This window comes from Salmo salar, chromosome 19 (assembly GCF_965601325.2).
Source record: "Salmo salar chromosome 19, fSalSal1, whole genome shotgun sequence".
Classification (NCBI taxonomy): domain Eukaryota; kingdom Metazoa; phylum Chordata; class Actinopteri; order Salmoniformes; family Salmonidae; genus Salmo; species Salmo salar.
This window is the reverse complement of record NC_138309.1, coordinates 38178896-38200000: the sequence shown is the minus strand read 5'-3', so window position 1 is coordinate 38200000 and position 21105 is coordinate 38178896. Positions and strand designations below refer to the sequence as shown.

General features: G+C 44.7%; 1 protein-coding gene across 1 annotated transcript in view; it reads right to left on the bottom strand.

Moving 5' to 3' along the window:
* LOC106593463 (striatin) overlaps nt 1-21105 on the bottom strand; it is a 68609-nt gene that overhangs the window by 34440 nt on the left and 13064 nt on the right. Inside the window, 1 exon segment of the mRNA XM_045702265.2 lies at nt 8754-8857. Coding sequence (XP_045558221.1) covers nt 8754-8857 — 104 coding nt within the window.

Below are 21105 nucleotides of genomic sequence, written 5' to 3'. Positions count from 1 at the left end.
ATTGCAGTTCCTATGGTTCCACTAGATGTCAACAGTCTTTAGACATTGTTTCAGGCTTGTAATTCTGAAAAACGAGGAAGGATGAGACCAGTTTGTAAGTGGCATGCAGAATGAAGCAGAGCTCCTTTGCGCGCGTGACCGATAGCACACCCTTTGTTCTTTTCTATTGAATACGCTATTGTCCGGTTGAAATATTATAAATTATTTAGACAATAGACAACGTGAGGATTATTTATAAACATCGTTTGACATGTTTCGACAAACTTCACCGGTAATATTAGGATGTATTCGTCTGCGTGTTTTGACCGCCTTTGAGCCAGTGGATTACTGAACAAAACACACCAACAAAACAGAGTTTTTGGAATATAAAGAGGGACTTTATCGAACAAAACAAACATTTATTGTGTAACACGGACACTTGTGACTGCAACCATATGAAGATCATCAGAAGGTAAGTGATTCATTTTATCGCTATTTCTGGCTTTTGTAATTCCTTGGTTGTAAAAATGTTTGTATGCTTTTGTAAGCGGGGCGCTGTCCTCAGATTAATCGCATGGTATGCTTTCGCCGTAAAGCCTTTTTGAAATCTGACAAAGCGGCTGGATTAACAATAAATTAATCTCTAAACTGATGTTTAACACTTCTATTTTTATGAATGTTTAATTTGACTATTTCTGTATTTTAAATTTGGCGGCTGTGCGATTTCACCGGATGTTAGCGTCCCACCTGCCCATAAGAAGTTAAAAGATAACTATCTATAATTATGACTGAGAAAAATCTATCCATACTTCCAGATCAATAACCAGGTTTTCATCCAACCTTTTAATGTGAGTAATGTACATGTCAGATATGTCACGACAGGCCTGATGGAAACTGCAAATTAGTCCACAAAACAAAATTCCCTAGACAAGATGGGTGGTTTCTTTTTATATCGGTAAAATGATGCGAGAAATTAAGGTGGAAATGTCTTTATGCGCAAATATTGATATAATAACCATCATATTGCCAGCAGCAGACCACCCTGCATCCCACTGCTGGCTTGTTTCTGAAGCTAAGCAGGGTTGGTCCTGGTCAGTCCCTGGATGGGAGACCAGATGCTGCTGGAAGTGGTGTTGGATGGCAAGTAGGAGGCACTCTTTCCTCTGGTCTAAAAAATATCCCAATGCACCAGGGCAGTCATTGGGGACACTGCCCTGTGTAGGGTGCCGTCTTTCGGATGGGACGTTAAACGGGTGTCCTGACTCTCTGAGGTCATTAAAGATCCCATTGCACTTATCGTAAGAGTAGGGGTGTTAACACCGGTGTCCTGGCTAAATTCCCAATCTGGCCCTCATACCATCACAGCCATCTAATCATCCCCAGCTTACAACTAGCTCATTCATCCCCCTCCTCTCCCCTGTAACTATTCCTCAGGTCGTTGCTGTAAATGAGAATGTGTTCTCAGTCAACTTACCTGGTAAAATAAATAAAAAATATTGAAGTAAACTTGGAGTCAAGTGGATGATCTGTTGTGTCGTCGTCCCGCTACGACTCAGGAAGCCATGCAGATGAAATAAGTTCTGATGAACTTCACAGGGGGGTGAAAGAGCCTGGTGATGCTCCTTTATAAAAAATATCTGGTGACATGATGCTCGACTGCCGTTTGACAAATACAAATATTCTCTCTCTCATCTATAATAATAATGTCATCATGTAGACTAGTCTACCCACACTGCATCAGAGCTGTTGGCTAGAGCACACAGACCAAGACCAGAGTGGTGACAAAACCCATCAGTAGTTTAAAACGTGATGGAAACCCTTTAAAAAATAAATTAAAAAATAAATAAATGTGTATTAATTATTACATGGGAATTTAACCCGAAAAAGGTATTTTTATGTGCACTATGTCATTATGCACAGACTTTTATCTGCGACAAGTCAATTTATGGAAACATCCTATATCTCTTGTGGGAAAATATTATTTTAAATGCCGGATTTTAGAATATTCAATTGTAAATCTTTATCCAATTGGATGGGAAACCTAGTTAGGTTGGGACCAAGGTGTTCCTGTTAAAATTGGTAACATCCTGCTTTCTGAGGGCTCTTCCTGATATTCCAAGATAGGAATGACCCGTTGCCAAGCAACCAGGGAAACCCACAAGGTGAGTAACCTGATTCTGAAGGTGAAGCATCATATGACGTTGCTTTTCCGATTCCGGTGTCACTCCGAAATCAATCCCACAGAGGCTGAGACGATAGCGTTACTGAAATTAAACAAAACAAGAGAAAAAAACATGTCCTCTGCCAATGATGATGCTTCTGACAGGAACAGCAGGAAAGAGGAAGGAATCTGATTGTCTGCTCCCAAAGGAGACAACAAAACAGAAGAGTGATGCACCCAGACAACGCACATTGTTCATTAGACTACATGGCAGGTTCCGGGGTTGAACGTAACAAGCATCCAGCACAGGTGTGGTTCCTGAGGTAATTAAGCAATTAACATCCCATCATGCTTAGAGCACACCCGATATATCAGGTCACTGATTATCTGCTGATATTGACCTTTTAGCGCAATACTGGTATTACCTGATAATCCCACCGATACCAAATAATCAATAAATTGGAATCTCTTTACTGGATACTGGTGGCCATTTTATGATGTCATTAACGTCACAATTTAAGAAAATCAACATTTGAAGCATATTTCTTGGACAATTGCTGTTTTGGATGGTTCTTTATGAGAATTCATTGTGGGAAAATTACACTTTTTTTTATTTCCCTGGAGTAAGAGAGTATATTAGCAGATATGGCTTTTTTGGGGACAAAACTTACCCACATTGGTCAGGCTCTAATCATATATAAATGCAGGGCAGGCCAATGTTCCTGCTACCATGGCTATGCCCCCCAAAAGGTAACAATGCCCCCCCCATCCACAGGGCACGGAGTCGTCACTGAATGGTTTGATGAGCATGAAAACGATGGTGAACCATAATGCCAATGTCGTCTCAGTCAACAGATCTCAACCCAATTGAACACTTTACGGGAGATTGTGGATCGGTGCCTAAGACAGCGTTTTCCATCACCATCAACAAAACACCAAATTATGGAGTTTCTAGTGGAAGAATGGCGTTACATCCCTTTTAAAATTGGTCACAAAGAAGTGTTGCCCGGTATACCGGTAATATCACGGTACCAAAACATCATGACACCAACATTTCAGAATACCATAGTGCTGTTTCATATGACCAACTTTTTCAACCCTACCGATCTAAAGCACCAGCTGGTGCCCATTATAACATTTTATAAAGTCAGTTTCGTTCATACATTCAGTTGAATTTAAGCAAGTCACTAGTCTCTTGCATGAGCTGGTCCAATAATATCCACTTTCATGAGCATGTCAAGTGTCTGCTGTAAATCAGCCAGCCTCATCCCCTAGCAGCCCCTCACTCGCCTGCTTCTCTGTCCGCTCTTCACCCACATCCCCTAGCAGCCCCTCACTCGCCTGCTTCTCTGTCCGCTCTTCACCCACATCCCCTACCAGCCCCTCACTCGCCTGCTTCTCTGTCCGCTCTTCACCCACATCCCCTACCAGCCCCTCACTCGCCTGCTTCTCTGTCCGCTCTTCACGCACATCCCCTAGCAGCCCCTCACTCGCCTGCTTCTCTGTCCGCTCTTCACCCACATCCCCTACCAGCCCCTCACTCGCCTGCTTCTCTGTCCGCTCTTCACCCACATCCCCTACCAGCCCCTCACTCGCCTGCTTCTCTGTCCGCTCTTCACGCACATCCCCTAGCAGCCCCTCACTCGCCTGCTTCTCTGTCCGCTCTTCACCCACATCCCCTACCAGCCCCTCACTCGCCTGCTTCTCTGTCCGCTCTTCACCCACATCCCCTAGCAGCCCCTCACTCGCCTGCTTCTCTGTCCGCTCTTCACCCACATCCCCTAGCAGCCCCTCACTCGCCTGCTTCTCTGTCCGCTCTTCACGCACATCCCCTAGCAGCCCCTCACTCGCCTGCTTCTCTGTCCGCTCTTCACGCACATCCCCCAGCAGCCCCTCACTCGCCTGCTTCTCTGTCCGCTCTTCACCCACATCCCCTAGCAGCCCCTCACTCGCCTGCTTCTCTGTCCGCTCTTCACGCACATCCCCTAGCAGCCCCTCACTCGCCTGCTTCTCTGTCCGCTCTTCACCCACATCCCCTACCAGCCAGCCCCTCACTCGCCTGCTTCTCTGTCCGCTCTTCACCCACTTCCCCTAGCAGCCCCTCACTCGCCTGCTTCTCTGTCCGCTCTTCACCCACATCCCCTAGCAGCCCCTCACTCGCCTGCTTCTCTGTCCGCTCTTCACCCACATCCCCTAGCAGCCCCTCACTCGCCTGCTTCTCTGTCCGCTCTTCACCCACATCCCCTAGCAGCCCCTCACTCGCCTGCTTCTCTGTCCGCTCTTCACCCACATCCCCTAGCAGCCCCTCACTCGCCTGCTTCTCTGTCCGCTCTTCACCCACATCCCCTAGCAGCCCCTCACTCGCCTGCTTCTCTGTCCGCTCTTCACCCACATCCCCTAGCAGCCCCTCACTCGCCTGCTTCTCTGTCCGCTCTTCACCCACATCCCCTAGCAGCCCCTCACTCGCCTGCTTCTCTGTCCGCTCTTCACCCACATCCCCTACCAGCCCCTCACTCGCCTGCTTCTCTGTCCGCTCTTCAAACGCATCTATTCCTCAGTCAGTTTTTTTTATTTAAATATAATTTAGCAGTGATGGCGAGCGGGGGTGCAGACGCTGATGAGTCTTCGGTTGTTAGATTTGTACATTTGTTACATTGGAGCAGCAGGCAAAGCGAGCAATGCTGATACATTGTATCAATTCATCGCCTGTTATAACCCAGAACAAAGACCAGTCTGAGTAGACTTCGCAGCCTCAGCGTCACGCAGCCTCAGCGTCACGCAGCCTCAGAGTCACGCAGCCTCAGCGTCACGCAGCCTCAGCGTCAGAGAGAAGAAAACGGAGCACTAAGACGACAGCTAAGAAAACGTCGTCTCAGGACCCATATGGCCGCCAGAGGTAAAAAAACAAAAACAGGACCCATATGGTCGCCAGAGGTAACAAAAACAGGACCCATATGGTCGCCAGAGGTAAAAAAAACAAAAACAGGACCCATATGGTCGCCAGAGGTAAAAAAACAAAAACAGGACCCATATGGTCGCCAGAGGTAAAAAAACAAAAACTGGACCCATATGGTCGCCAGAGGTAAAAAAAACAAAAACAGGACCCATATGGTCGCCAGAGGTAAAAAAAACAAAAACAGGACCCATATGGTCGCCAGAGGTAAAAAAAACAGGACCCATATGGTCGCCAGAGGTAAAAAAAACAAAAACAGGACCCATATGGTCGCCAGAGGTAAAAAAACAAAACAGGACCTATATGTCACCAGAGGTAAAAACAGGACCCATATGTCGCCAGAGGTAAAAAAAAACTAAAACAGGACCCATATGGTCGCCAGAGGTAAAAAAAACAGGACCCATATGGTCGCCAGAGGTAAAAAAAAAAACAGGACCCATATGTCGCCAGAGGTAAAAAAAAAAAAACAGGACCCATATGTCGCCAGAGGTAAAAAAAAAAAACAGGACCCATATGTCACCAGAGGTAAAAACAGGACCCATATGTCGCCAGAGGTAAAAAAAAAAAAAAAAAAAAAAACAGGACCCATATGTCGCCAGAGGTAAAAAAAAAAACAGGACCCATATGTCACCAGAGGTAAAAACAGGACCCATATGGTGGGCGAGAGAGAGGGGCGACAGAGAGAGAGGAGAAAGAGGAGAAAGGGGAGAAAGGGGAGAAAGTGGAGGGGAGAAAGTGGAGAGGAGAAAGAGGAGCGCGAGAGAAAAAAAAAAGGGGGATAGTAATGACATCATCTCCACATCCTGTTCCAGAGGCAGAGCGACCATGCGGAGGGAGCGTATCATTGTTGTTACCATGGGGACCTGCTGTTGCAGTCACAGAGCTGACACCATGGTGTCGGTGAACAGACTCAGAAAGACGAGTCTAAAATTATTCTGCTGCTTTTCCTGGAACAATAAGGGGGATGATTGATCCCTCGGGGAAAGACACCGCTCTAGGAAAGGACAGGAGTAGAGAACAGAAACACTCACAGAGAGCAGTAGGGCTGTGACCTTGTCATGACTGGGTTCCCCCCAGGATAGGACAGACAGAAACCGCTCCAGGACGGCAGTGTCATCAGCAACCATACAGAACAGATCCATCCTGCCAACATCCGTCCTCTGTACAGACATCATAACACCAGGGAACTGTCTTTTCCCCTTGTGTCATCTGTCACCGTAGACCCTCGGATTTTCTGCTGTGTTTAAGTTTCACGGTCATGTTTTTGTTTTATTTTTATCCTTTATTTAACTAGGGCAAGTCAGTTAAGAACAAATGGGAACAGCGTAGGCCGCCTTGTTCATGTGAAGACTTTTGGCTTGTCAGGCCCTCTGTCTTTATCAGTGTGGTGAATTCATGTGAAAGGTCATAGGTTCATGTGATGATGCAGGATTCACATGCTCTGTGACGTGTAACGGCCCTGCTACGCTACAGCCATCCTTTTCCAGCATTACCCATCAGCCATTTTATTTATTTATTTAACCAGGTAGGCCAGTTGAGAACAAGTTCTCATTTACAATTGCGACCTGGCCAAGATAAAGCAAAGCAGTTCGACAACATACAACAACAGAGTTACACATGGAGTAAAACAAACAGTCAATTAAACAGTTGAAAAATAAGTCTATAAACAATGTGAGCAAATGAGGTGAGATAAGGGAGGTAAAGACAAAAAAAAGGCCATGGTGGCAAAGTACATACAATATAGCAAGTAAAACACTGGAATGGTAGCTTTGTAGTGGAAGAAAGTGCAAAGTAGAAATAGAAATAATGGGGTGCAAAAGAGCAAAATAAATAAATAAATAAATACAGTAGGGAAAGAGGTAGTTGTTTAGGCTAAATTATAGATGGGCTATGTACAGGTGCAGTGATCTGTGAGCTGCTCTGACAGCTGGTGCTTAAAGCTAGTGAGGGACATAAGTGTTTCCAGTTTCAGAGATTATGAACGCTGCCATACAGACCGTGTTGCGCTCGCATTGCCTCATGTCCAACGCAGTGTTCATTTTGACACACTTTAAAATTCACTTAGTCTAGTTATTGTTAAAATGACCAAAAAAATGGTCCGCTGTTTTGGTAAACTAAGCGCCCTTTCATTTTGGTCACATCACATCTGTATCCATGTCTCAATTCTCTCAAGGCTAAAAAAAAATGCCATTCAGTAGCATACTAGTAATGCTACCGCGGCTACATTCAGTAGCATACTAGTAATGCTACCGCGGCTACATTCAGTAGCATACTAGTAATTCTACCGCGGCTACATTCAGTAGCATACTAGTAATGCTACCACGGCTACATTCAGTAGCATACTAGTAATGCTACCGCGGCTACATTCAGTAGCATACTAGTAATGCTACCGCGGCTACATTCAGTAGCATACTAGTAATGCTACCGCAGCTACATTCAGTAGCATACTAGTAATGCTACCGCGGCTACATTCAGTAGCATACTAGTAATGCTACCGCGGCTACATTCAGTAGCATACTAGTAATGCTACCAGGGCCAAGTTCAGATGCAAAACATTCTTGAAAGTTGCAGATAGATATTCCATGAATAGAGATAACATTATTCAACATGTCAGAGGTGTGTTTGTTCTACATAGCGTATTTCTATCAGAATGTTACGAAACGTTGTGTCCTGCTGAACACGCCCCAGGTTGCTAGCTATAGCTAGCTAATGAGGTAACATGAATTTTACGTGCTTCAGCACTCGGCGGTCCCGTTCTGTGAGCTTGTGTGGCCTACCACTTCGTGGCCGAGCCGTTGTTGCTCCTAGACGCTTTCACTTCCCAATAACAGGACTTACATTTGACCGGGCCAGCTCTAGCAAACTGACAAACTAACTTGTTGAAAAGGTGGCATCCTATGACAGTGCCAAGTTGAAAGTCACTGAGCTCTTCAGTAAGGGCCATTCTACTGCCAATGTTTGTCTATGGAGATTGCATGGCTGTGTGCTTGATTTTATACACCTGTCAGCAACAGATGTGGCTGAAATAGCTAAATAAATAAATATAAATAAATAAATAAATAATTTGAAGGGGTGTCCACATACTGCTGTGGCTGTTTAGCAAAACGACAGTAGATCAATGACTGTCAACACAATGTGACATGAAGTTCCACACTGAAGGAGAAGACGCCTCAGTTGTCACAAAAGACGAGGTATTTCAGGTAGGAAAAGTATTATGAGCAAAACAAAATGTGAATCTACAATTTGTAACGTTTGAATTAATTTTTTTTGTTACAATGCTACATTTGGATCGGTTTTGGGGTCCGCCGACTGACGCAGTGACATCGTAAACATTTGAATCCGGGATCCATATCCCTGACAGTTACACATTAGCTGGCAAGCTGGTTTTATAGTTTGGTCATTTATTCCATTCGATTTCCTGAATTCCCCAAAATATGTTTATGAAGCTAGCTAGCTATGTTTTATAGGCTCCTCACTATGAGTCAGAGCCACTTTTAACATCATATTCTAATTTGCCACCTCTAAAAATCAATGTAATCTATATATGTTTATTTGCTAGCATTGAAATTGTCTCACATGCCACCGGAGTTTGACACTTGATTACAGTTAGCATATAACCCCGGAAGTGACCACAGTTGTTCAATGGATTCTGTAACTTACCTCTCCTGTTTGAGAGCGTATTCCAGCATCTTGATCCTCCTAACCAGGTCCTTTTTCAGGTTCTCCTGTCCTTTCCTCTCTCCCTGGAGGAACGCTGTCTGAGCCTGTAGGAGAAATACAATATCAATCATCACCAATACATTCTCCTGTCCTTTCCTCTCTCCCTGGAGGAACGCTGTCTGAGCCTGTAGGAGAAATACAATATCAATCATCACCAATACATTCTCCTGTCCTTTCCTCTCTCCGTGGAGGAACGCTGTCTGAGCCTGTAGGAGAAATACAATATCAATCATCACCAATACATTCTCCTGTCCTTTCCTCTCTCCGTGGAGGAACGCTGTCTGAGCCTGTAGGAGAAACACAATATCAATCATCACCAATACATTCTCCTGTGCTTTCCTCTCTCCGTGGAGGAACGCTGTCTGAGCCTGTAGGAGAAATACAATATCAATCATCACCAATACATTCTCCTGTCCTTTCCTCTCTCCGTGGAGGAACGCTGTCTGAGCCTGTAGGAGAAACACAATATCAATCATCACCAATACATTCTCCTGTGCTTTCCTCTCTCCCTGGAGGAACGCTGTCTGAGCCTGTAGGAGAAATACAATATTAATCATCACCAATACATTCTCCTGTCCTTTCCTCTCTCCGTGGAGGAACGCTGTCTGAGCCTGTAGGAGAAATACAATATCAATCATCACCAATACATTCTCCTGTCCTTTCCTCTCTCCGTGGAGGAACGCTGTCTGAGCCTGTAGGAGAAACACAATATCAATCATCACCAATACATTCTCCTGTGCTTTCCTCTCTCCGTGGAGGAACGCTGTCTGAGCCTGTAGGAGAAATACAATATCAATCATCACCAATACATTCTCCTGTGCTTTCCTCTCTCCGTGGAGGAACGCTGTCTGAGCCTGTAGGAGAAACACAATATCAATCATCACCAATACATTCTCCTGTCCTTTCCTCTCTCCCTGGAGGAACGCTGTCTGAGCCTGTAGGAGAAATACAATATCAATCATCACCAATACATTCTCCTGTCCTTTCCTCTCTCCGTGGAGGAACGCTGTCTGAGCCTGTAGGAGAAATACAATATCAATCATCACCAATACATTCTCCTGTCCTTTCCTCTCTCCGTGGAGGAACGCTGTCTGAGCCTGTAGGAGAAACACAATATCAATCATCACCAATACATTCTCCTGTCCTTTCCTCTCTCCGTGGAGGAACGCTGTCTGAGCCTGTAGGAGAAACACAATATCAATCATCACCAATACATTCTCCTGTGCTTTCCTCTCTCCGTGGAGGAACGCTGTCTGAGCCTGTAGGAGAAACACAATATCAATCATCACCAATACATTCTCCTGTGCTTTCCTCTCTCCCTGGAGGAACGCTGTCTGAGCCTGTAGGAGAAACACAATATCAATCATCACCAATACATTCTCCTGTGCTTTCCTCTCTCCCTGGAGGAACGCTGTCTGAGCCTGTAGGGGAAACATATCGCATGCTATTAACACACAGTATCAACTAGACATGATCAGAGCTTTCCTCTGGCCTTGCAGGAAGTCTATCTGGGCCTAGAGAGGGAAAACGCATCACAATCAACAACCAATATATTCAGCAGACAAACTGTTTCATCAGCATCGTTTGTATGTCAATTACCTGCATTAATTTGGTTATTTTTCTGTGTCCGAGATAATATCGCTCAGAATCAAGATCACGTAATTGTTCGTCTTGGGAGAAATTCTCTTCTCTATAAGAAACTGAATAGAAGGCAGGGAAATAGAAGGCAGGGAAATAGAAGGCAGAATGCATTCTAGAGGAATGCCCTCTGCCTCCAGTAGTGATTCATGTTGTGTTGATGTTCCAAGCAGTTGGTGGCAGATTGCCAGGCCAAAGTCAGAAATATTCAAGCTCTGGGATGTCCAGAAAACTTTGGCAGTACTGGCCTTCTTGATATAGAGTGTCTAATGTAACCCCACACAAATGGCTGGGAAACGTAACTTGCAAAGAAGACCAAATGAGGCTAAAACATCAAACATAAATTATCACAGTATGCAAGAGAATCTGTACAATTGATTATCTTATCCCAGCGCTCTCCATCTATGCCTCCCTCCTCCCCCCCTCTCTCCTTCACCCCTCCACGAGTGTCTCTTCAACAGACAGGTTTTGGCTGGGCTACTTTGAGAAGCCAGGCAAGGCATGCCTCAGTTCATCAAATGGCTACCTGGACTATTTGCATTGACCACCTTTTATACTCTGCTGCTACTCTGTTTATTATCTATACAGTTACTTTTACCTCTACCTACATATCACCTCAACTAACCTGTACCCTCACACATTGACTCGGTACCAGTACCCCTGTATACAGCCTTGTTTATGTTATTAAACATTTTATTTTTACTTTCGCAAATGTACCTATAGACCCGTTAAGCATGTCAAATGTATTTCCATCAATGAATAGGCTCAAAAGCAAATGAGATGTTTCTTCAGACAATTGGCCAGCAGTCATTTTTTGTTATCAAACTATAGATTTGGCAAGTCGGTTAGGACATCGACTTCGTGCATGACAAGTAATTTTTCCAACAATTGTTTACAGTTTACTTCACTTATTATTCACTGTATCACAATTACAGTGGGTCAAAGTTCACATACACTAAGTTGACTGTGCCTTTAAACAGCTTGGAAAATTCCAGAAAATGACGTCATGGCTTTAGAATCTTCTGATAGGTTAATTGACATCATTTGAGTCAATTGGAGGTGTGCCTGTGGATGTATTTCAAGGCCTACCTTCAAACTCAGTGCCTCTTTGCTTGACATCATGGGAAAATCATAAGAAATCAGCCAAGACCTTCACAAGTCTGGTTCATCCTTGGGAGCAATTTCCAAACGCCTGAAGGTACCACGTTCATCTGTACAAACAATAGTACTCAAGTATAAACACCATGGGACCACGCAGCCGTCATTCCGTTCAGGAAGAAGACGCGTTCTGTCTCCTAGAGATTAACGTACTTTGGTGCGAAAAGTGCAAATCAATCAACAGCAAAGGACCTTGTGAAGATGCTGGAAGAAACAAGTACAAAGGTATCTATATCCACAGTAAAACGAGTCCTATATCGACATAACCTGACAGGCCGCTCAGCAAGGAAGAAGCCACTGCTCCAAAACCGCCATAAAAAGGCCAGACTACGGTTTGCAACTGCACATGGGGACAAAGATCATACTTTTTGGAGAAATGTCTGATGAAACAAAAATATAACTGTTTGGCCATAATGACCATGGTTATGTTTGGAGGAAAAAGGGGGAGGCTTGCAAACCGAAGAACACCATCCCAACCGTGAAGCACGGGGGTGGCAACATCATGATTTGGGGTGCTTTGCTGCAGGAGTGACTGGTGCACTTCAAAATAGATGGCATCATGAGGCAGGAAAATTATGTGGATATATTGAAGCAACATCTCAAGACAGTCAGGAAGTTAAAGCTTAGTCGCAAACGGGTCTTCCAAATGGACAATGACCCCAAGCATAGTTCCAAAGTTGTGGCAAAATGGCTTAAGAACAACAAAGGCAAGGTATTGGAGTGGACGTCACAAAGCCCTGACCTCAATCCTATAGAAAATGTGTGGGCAGAACTGAAAAAGGGTGTGCGAGCAAGGAGGCCTACAAACCTGACTCAGTTACACCAGCTCTGTCAGGAGGAATGGGCCAAAATTCACCCAATTTATTGTGGGAAGCTTGTGGAAGGCTACCCGAAACGTATGACCCAAGTTAAACAATGTAGAGGCAATTCTACCAAATACTAATTGAGTGCATGTAAACTTCTGACCCACTGGGAATGTGATGAAAAAAATAAAAGCTGAAATAAATCACTCCACTATTATTCTGACATTTCACATTCTTAAAATAAAGTGGTGATGCTAAACGACCTAAGACAGGGCATTTTTACTAGGATTAAATGTCAGGAATTGTGAAAAACTGAGTTTAAATGTATTTGGCTAAGGTGTATGTAAACTTCCGACTTCAACTGTATATACACACACATGGTTCAGCACATTAGATAGGCGACCCAGAGCAACACAGTCTTCTAGTCCTAACATAGGGCAGGGGAGACTCAACACCTTACAGTATAACACAGTTAAACAGGGAACAGTCTACATTCAGGAGATGAACCCAAGCAGAACACAACTGTCTATCTTTAGTCCGTAGCAAGTGGGCACCACAGAATCTGGGACATCGAGACAATCAAGGAGAATTAATTCTCGAGAGTTTCTCTTTGAAAGCAGCACTGTTGATGTCTAAAACCGAAATGAGTCACAGCTGCTTGAACAGGATTTAAATAATGTGAGATTCATTTCACATCCTCCAAAACATCCCTCTATAGAAACACATCCACCCACCATCCTCCAAAACACAACATCCCTCTATAGAAACACATCCACCCACCATCCTCCAAAACACAACATCCCTCTATAGAAACACATCCACCCACCATCCTCCAAAACACAACATCCCTCTATAGAAACACATCCACCCACCATCCTCCAAAACACAACATCCCTCTATTGAAACACATCCACCCACCATCCTCCAAAACACAACATCCCTCTATAGAAACACATCCACCCACCATCCTCCAAAACACAACATCCCTCTATAGAAACACATCCACCCACCATCCTCCAAAACATCCCTCTATAGAAACACATCCACCCACCATCCTCCAAAACATCCCTCTATAGAAACACATCCACCCACCATCCTCCAAAACACAACATCCCTCTATAGAAACACATCCACCCACCATCCTCCAAAACACAACATCCCTCTATAGAAACACATCCACCCACCATCCTCCAAAACATCCCTCTATAGAAACACATCCACCCACCATCCTCCAAAACATCCCTCTATAGAAACACATCCACCCACCATCCTCCAAAACATCCCTCTATAGAAACACATCCACCCACCATCCTCCAAAACACAACATCCCTCTATAGAAACACATCCACCCACCATCCTCCAAAACACAACATCCCTCTATAGAAACACATCCACCCACCATCCTCCAAAACATCCCTCTATAGAAACACATCCACCCACCATCCTCCAAAACACAACATCCCTCTATAGAAACACATCCACCCACCATCCTCCAAAACACAACATCCCTCTATAGAAACACATCCACCCACCATCCTCCAAAACATCCCTCTATAGAAACACATCCACCCACCATCCTCCAAAACATCCCTCTATAGAAACACATCCACCCACCATCCTCCAAAACATCCCTCTATAGAAACACATCCACCCACCATCCTCCAAAACATCCCTCTATAGAAACACATCCACCCACCATCCTCCAAAACATCCCTCTATAGAAACACATCCACCCACCATCCTCCAAAACACAACATCCCTCTATAGAAACACATCCACCCACCATCCTCCAAAACACAACATCCCTCTATAGAAACACATCCACCCACCATCCTCCAAAACACAACATCCCTCTATAGAAACACATCCACCCACCATCCTCCAAAACACAACATCCCTCTATAGAAACACATCCACCCACCATCCTCCAAAACATCCCTCTATAGAAACACATCCACCCACCATCCTCCAAAACATCCCTCTATAGAAACACATCCACCCACCATCCTCCAAAACATCCCTCTATAGAAACACATCCACCCACCATCCTCCAAAACACAACATCCCTCTATAGAAACACATCCAGCACATCCTCAGAACCCGGACAGGCCCTCTCCATCTGGAACATAACATTTACATACTGTAGGCTATAGAAACTCTCCGTCTGTTCAGTCCACAGAGACGAGAGATTAAACCACATTCATCTGAGACTAATGATTTATCTACGAAGCTGAAGAGGTCCACATTGGAGAGTAGTGATGGAGAAAAACAGTTACATTTCACAATATTACTTTTGGATGATATTATATTGATACTTTTGACAAAAAAAAAAAAAAGATATTCGTTTTTTGCAAGGTAGCGTTAAAAAAAAAAATTCTGTATCTGCGCCAAAATACAGATTATTTTCATCCTATAGCTTGTTCACCTTTTTAAATTAGTGAACCAAAAATGTTTTTCAGGACTTATTTCCATGACTAAGCAATACTCATTTCCTTATGCTCGCTCTCATCTCTCTGCAATATGTTTGGAACATCAAAATGGCAACAAAAAAATATATAAAAATAAATAAATAAATATATATATCATTAACAAATCACAATACATATAGAAATCGTGAGTCTCTCAATTCATATCAAACTGTCACCAAAGTATCGTGCTAATATTGTATTTGCGAGGTCCCTGGCAATTCCCAGCCTTATTGGAGAAACTGCAGGGCCATATCCAATCTGTGCTGCGGAGAACGCGGACGGAATCACAGAACTCAGATATTAAAAACGGAATTCAACAATATTAAAAAGAAAAATGTAGGGAATCGACTAAATGCATTGACCCTAGTAGGGAAGACTAAATGCATTGACCCTAGTAGGGAATCGGCTATACAGAACAAAAATATAAAACAATTTCAAAGGTTTTACAGAGTTACAGTTCATATATGGAAATAAGGCTTATAGTCCGGAATTTACGGTACTAGGCTACCTGCCTCCCAACGCTGTAGCCTCCCAACGCTCTAACCACTAGGCTACCTGCCTCCCAACGCTCTAACCACTAGGCTACCTGCCGCCCCAACGCTCTAACCACTAGGCTACCTGCCGCCCCAACGCTCTAACCACTAGGCTACCTGCCGCCCCAACGCTCTAACCACTAGGCTACCTGCCGCCCCAACGCGCTAACCACTAGGCTACCTGCCGCCCCAACGCGCTAACCACTAGGCTACCTGCCGCCCCAACGCTCTAACCACTAGGCTACCTGCCGCCCCAACGCTCTAACCACTAGGCTACCTGCCGCCCCAACGCTCTAACCACTAGGCTACCTGCCGCCCCAACGCTCTAACCACTAGGCTACCTGCCGCCCCAACGCTCTAACCACTAGGCTACCTGCCGCCCCAACTAGGTCTGGTGAGTATGCAGACCATGGAAGAACTGGGACATTTTCAGCTTCCAGGAATTGTGTACAGATCCTTGCGACATGGGGCTGTGCATTATCATGCTGAAACATGAGGTGATGGCGGCGGATGAACGGCACGACAAAATGGGCCTCAGGATCTCGTCAAGTTCTCTGGGCATTCAAATCGCCATTGATAAAATGCAAGTGTGTTCGTTATGCCTACCATAACCCCACCGTCACCACGGGGCACTCGGTTCACAACGTTGACGTCATCAAACCGCTCACCCACACGACAGCATACAGCTGCCATCTGCCAGGTACAGTTGAAACCGGGATTTCAACTGTACAAGCAGACTTCTCCAGCGTGCCAGTGGCCATTGAAGGTGAGCATTTGCCCACAGAAGTCAGTTACGACGCCGAACTGCAGTCAGGACAAGACCCTGGTGAGGACGACGAGCACACAGTTGAGCTTCCCTGAGACAGTTTCATCAGCTGTCCGGTGGCAGTTCTCAGACGATCCCGCAGGTGCAGAAGCCAGGTGTGGAGGTCCTGGGCTGGCGTGGTTACACGTGGTCTGTGGTTGTGAGGCCGGATGGACGTTCTGCCAAATTCTCTAAAATAACGTTGGAGGCGGCTTATGGTAGAGCACTGAACATTCAATTCTCTGGCAACAGCTCTAGTGGACATTCCTGCAGTCAGCAGGCCAATTACACACTCCCTCAAAACCTGAGACATCTGTGGCATTGTGTTGGGTGACAAAACTGCACATTTTAGAGTGGCCTTTTATTGTGCCCAGCACAAGGTGCACCTGTGTGGATGGATTATCTTGGCAAAGGAGAAATGCTCACTAACAGGGAGGTAAACAAATGTGTGCACAAAATTTGAGAGAAATAATATTTTTGCTTGTATGGAACATGGCACCAACACTTTACATATTGCGTTTATATTTTTGTTTGGCATAAATGTATTGAACGTATTAGAAAATCTGCACAAGTTAAATATAATTAAGACATGAACAAAATGCATCAGTGATTAGTATGAAACAGCTCAGGAACGCCCCTCTGTCTGTCTGTGTGGCGCGGTGCGTACATCAACACTTACTGTAGCCGCTAGGAAAAAATAAAATGGAGTAAAGAAAAATCAGACAAAAAATATTTTAGAGGTCCCTAAAATTAATCCACATAATAATCAGAGATTAAAGTAATTGTATTTTTCTTCATTAATGTCCATTGTTGCAGAGAAACGGAAATTAGTCTTCTGATTTATCCAAGCTCCTCTGAGAAACACACACACACACCTGAAGTCCACAGACAGACACGCAATCTAAATCTACATTTAGGATGCCATGTTGAGCAGTGCCAACATGCTTTCACAGAGGTTGTAGAGACTGTCCCTATAAGATTATATAACGATGTGGCTAAAACAGGCCACTGGTGTCCTGGCCAGTCCTCCAGTGACCAATAGGAGGAGAGGGGAGAGGACAGACGAAGAGGATTAGGTTGTGAAGAGAGGACAGCTCTTTAGAGAATTAGTTTGGCTCAGCATCCCTTCATCCCTCCCCAGTGTCCAGTCACAGAGATAGTAGGGGACTATGGAGAGAGGAGAAGATAGAAGCAAGAGAATGACTGTCTTTGGCTCTCCATCCCTCCCTCCTCAATCTAACATTAACCTTAGCTGGAATGCTGCTAGAAGTCAACTGGGCCATAAAAAGAAACAGGAAGAGTTTTTACCAACATTACAGTCCTCACTCCGGCTGGCTGACTGGCTAGCTGCTTTATCAGGCCAGAGGATAAGGGTCTCCCAGTCTCAGTCCGCTCCCAGTCTCAGTCCGCTGACGTTAAATGGTTGCATTAGACGAAAGCTTGGGGGGGTTATTAAGGGGTGAAGATGGGATAGCGTAGGTAGAATGGTAGGTAGAAGGGTAGGTAGCTTATTCTAAAATGGATGAAATGGTCCCCCCCCCCCTCAATCTACACACAATACCCCATAATGACATCAAGTTCAAGTCCGAGCTCTGGCTGGGACACTCAAGGACATTCAAAGACTTGACCCGAAGCGTTGTCTTGGCTGTGCTTAGGGACATTGTACTGATAGAAGGTGAACCTTCTCCCCAGTCTGAGGTCCTGAGCACTCTGAAACAGGTTTTCATCAATGATCTTTCTGTACTTTGCTCCGTTCATCTTCCCTCAATCCTGACTAGTCTCCCAGTCCCTGCCGCTGAAAAACATCCCCCACAGCATGATGCTGCCACCACCATGCTTCACCATAGGGATGGTATTGGCCAGGTGATGAGCGATGCATGGTTTCCTCCAGACGTGACGGTTGGCATTAATGCAAAATAGTTCGGTCTTGGTTTAGTCAGACCACAGAATTTTGTTTTTCATGGTCAGAGTAGTTTAGGTACCTTTTGGCAAACTCCAAGCGGGCTGTCATGTGCCTTTTACTGAGGAGTGGCTTCCGTCTGGCCACTCTACCATAAAGGCCTGATTGGTGGAGTGCTGCAGAGATGGTTGTTCTTCGGGAAAGTTCTCCCATCTCCACAGAGGAACTCTGGCGCTCTGTCAAAGTGACCATCGGGTTCTTGGTCACCTCCCTGACCAAGGACCTTCTCCCCCGATTGCTCAGTTTGGCCAGGCAGCCAGCTCTGGGAAGAGTCTTGGTGGTTCCAAACTCATTTCATTTAAGAAGGATGGCGGACACTGTGTTTTTGGGGATCTTCAATGCAGCAGACATTTTTTGGTGCCTCGACACAATCCTGTCTCGGAGCTCTATGGACAATTCCTTGGCTTGGTTTTGGCTCTGACATGCACTGTCAACTGTGGGACCTTAGTAGTTAGAGGGGTTGGTGGCTATGGGTACTAAGTAGATAGCTGTATGGGTACTAAGTAGGTAGAGGGGTTTGCAGCTATATGGGTACTAAGTAGTAGATGGGTTTGCAGCTATATGGGTACTAAGTAGTAGAGGGGTTTGCAGCTATATGGGTACTAAGTAGTAGAGGGGTTTGCAGCTATATTGGTACTAAGTAGGTAGCTATATGGGTACTAAGTAGTAGAGGAGTATGTAGCTATATGGGTACTAAGTAGCTAGCTATATGGGTACTAAGTAGATAGCTATATGGGTACTAAGTAGTAGAGGAGTATGTAGCTATATGGGTACTAAGTAGTAGAGGAGTATGTAGCTATATGGGTACTAAGTAGGTAGCTATATGGGTACTAAGTAGTAGAGGAGTATGTAGCTATATGGGTACTAAGTAGGTAGCTATATGGGTACTAAGTAGGTAGCTATATGGGTACTAAGTAGTAGAGGGATAGGTAGCTATAGGTACTAAGTAGGTAGAGACAATGTGTACCTCTGTGACTCGCACAACACCTTATATAAGAAAACACAGACCCATACAATATAGACGTTAGTTTCTATCAGACAGGATCCCAGCTAGGTTGAGTAACGTTAGTTTCTATCAGACAGGATCCCAGCTAGGTTGAGTAACATTAGTTTCTATCAGATAGGATCCCAGCTAGGTTGAGTAGAGTGTTGTACATTCCAGACATGTTTTCCTCTCATCTAGTTCTGCGTCATCACAGAGGCGTCGAACACAATGAATCCATTTAGGGCCGACACACAGACAACTGTGTTAAAAACACCCAGGCCCAGCACCTCTCTCTCACTAGACAGTCTAAGTCAGATACAGGCTGAGCTCACTCCATCCACTCACTCCTACCACTACGCACGTAGAATTACACACAGATTCAAAACACATACAGACTTACATCGGTCTCAACTTTCTTATACTAGTGTTGTTGACTTGTCCCCCCTTAGTGGTGAAACACAAACAAAGGCTGAAGCCTAATATTTACCATGCAAATAACTCTCTCTCTCTGTGAATAGTGAACACAGGCTTAGCTGTTACCTAGCCTGTCTCTGTGAATAGTGAACACAGGCTAGGTAACAGCTAACCCTGTCTCTGTGAATAGTGAACACAGGGTTAGCTGTTACCTAGCCTGTCTCTGTCAGTTACACCACAACCCATAGAACACCACAGATGTCTCACCTGATAACGAGCCACATAACATTCCACACATACCATTCCTATCAGTAGACTTTAACCAGGACAGTACAGACTGGCCAGAACAGTAACATCAGAGACACAAGCCCTGACAAGAGGTTTGTGGCCTACAGCATGTTGGCTTTCTGTCAGATTAGGAAGAAACACTGCTTCCTTAAGTGTATTTATTTAGACTTAGTGTCGTAGCCTGTGGCTCAATTGGTAGAGCATGGTGTTTGCAACGCCAGCATGATGTGTGCAACGCCAGGGTTGTGGGTTCGATTCCCACGGGGGGCCAGTACAAAACAAACATTAAAAAAATTAAAAATTTAAATGCATGAAATGTATGCATTCACTACTGTAAGTCGCTCTGGATAAGAGCGTCTGCTAAATGACTAAAATGTAAATTGTAGCTAACAAAGCAGAAAGACAGTAGAATGAGGACTGTGATTAGCACAGCGTTCTCCCTGGCACTGATTGATGAGGTAGAGTACAGTTACACTGACTGGTGTGGACCAGAGCCATGAAGGCACTGATCCAGTCAGTCTGCTTCAACATCAGCCCTGTAGTGGATATGACCCAGTAGAACTTCCCTCTAGGTTTCTCTTCAACTTTTCCCTATGGGGCGCGACCAGGTGCTGCCTCTGCATCCCTCTGACCTTGGCAGCCATATGCCTGTTCAATCCCCAGTCAGAAGGGGGGGGGGGATCTTTCTGCCAAGAGAACTCATATCGGTCAGCAGTCCTCATTTGACATGAGAAGAAGGTCAACGGTATCTTAAAGTGTCTGCATGTTTCCCATCCCAAACAGTTAGTGTCATCATAATATTACGCACTTGGTGACACTTTGGCTGTTGGTGAACACTAAACATTTTCCCCCAGAGGAAAGGCCAAGTTTGGTAGCTGAAGTCCACGCCTCTTCCTTGGTGATTGGTCAACGGCATGGATTCTTCAATTAAATGTTTGTCCTTCAACAAGAGACAACTAGTTTTCTTCACGCACATTTTGCCACTTGAGGAAATACTAAATCAAACAAGTAAAATGTAAAATTGTGCGACTAAGATCTCCTCGGCAAAAAAAAGTCAAAATTAATGGCATTTCTTGAGTTCTTTAGACTAATTCTGACTATTTTTGGAGGAAGTGTATACTGGCTACGGCATCTAAAGAGGGACAAAATTTACTTTTTCCTAGTTTCTTCAAGCGGAAGTTCTTTTAAAAAGGGGTAAATTGCGATGTTACACTGAGACGGTCGACTATCAAGCGGTGCT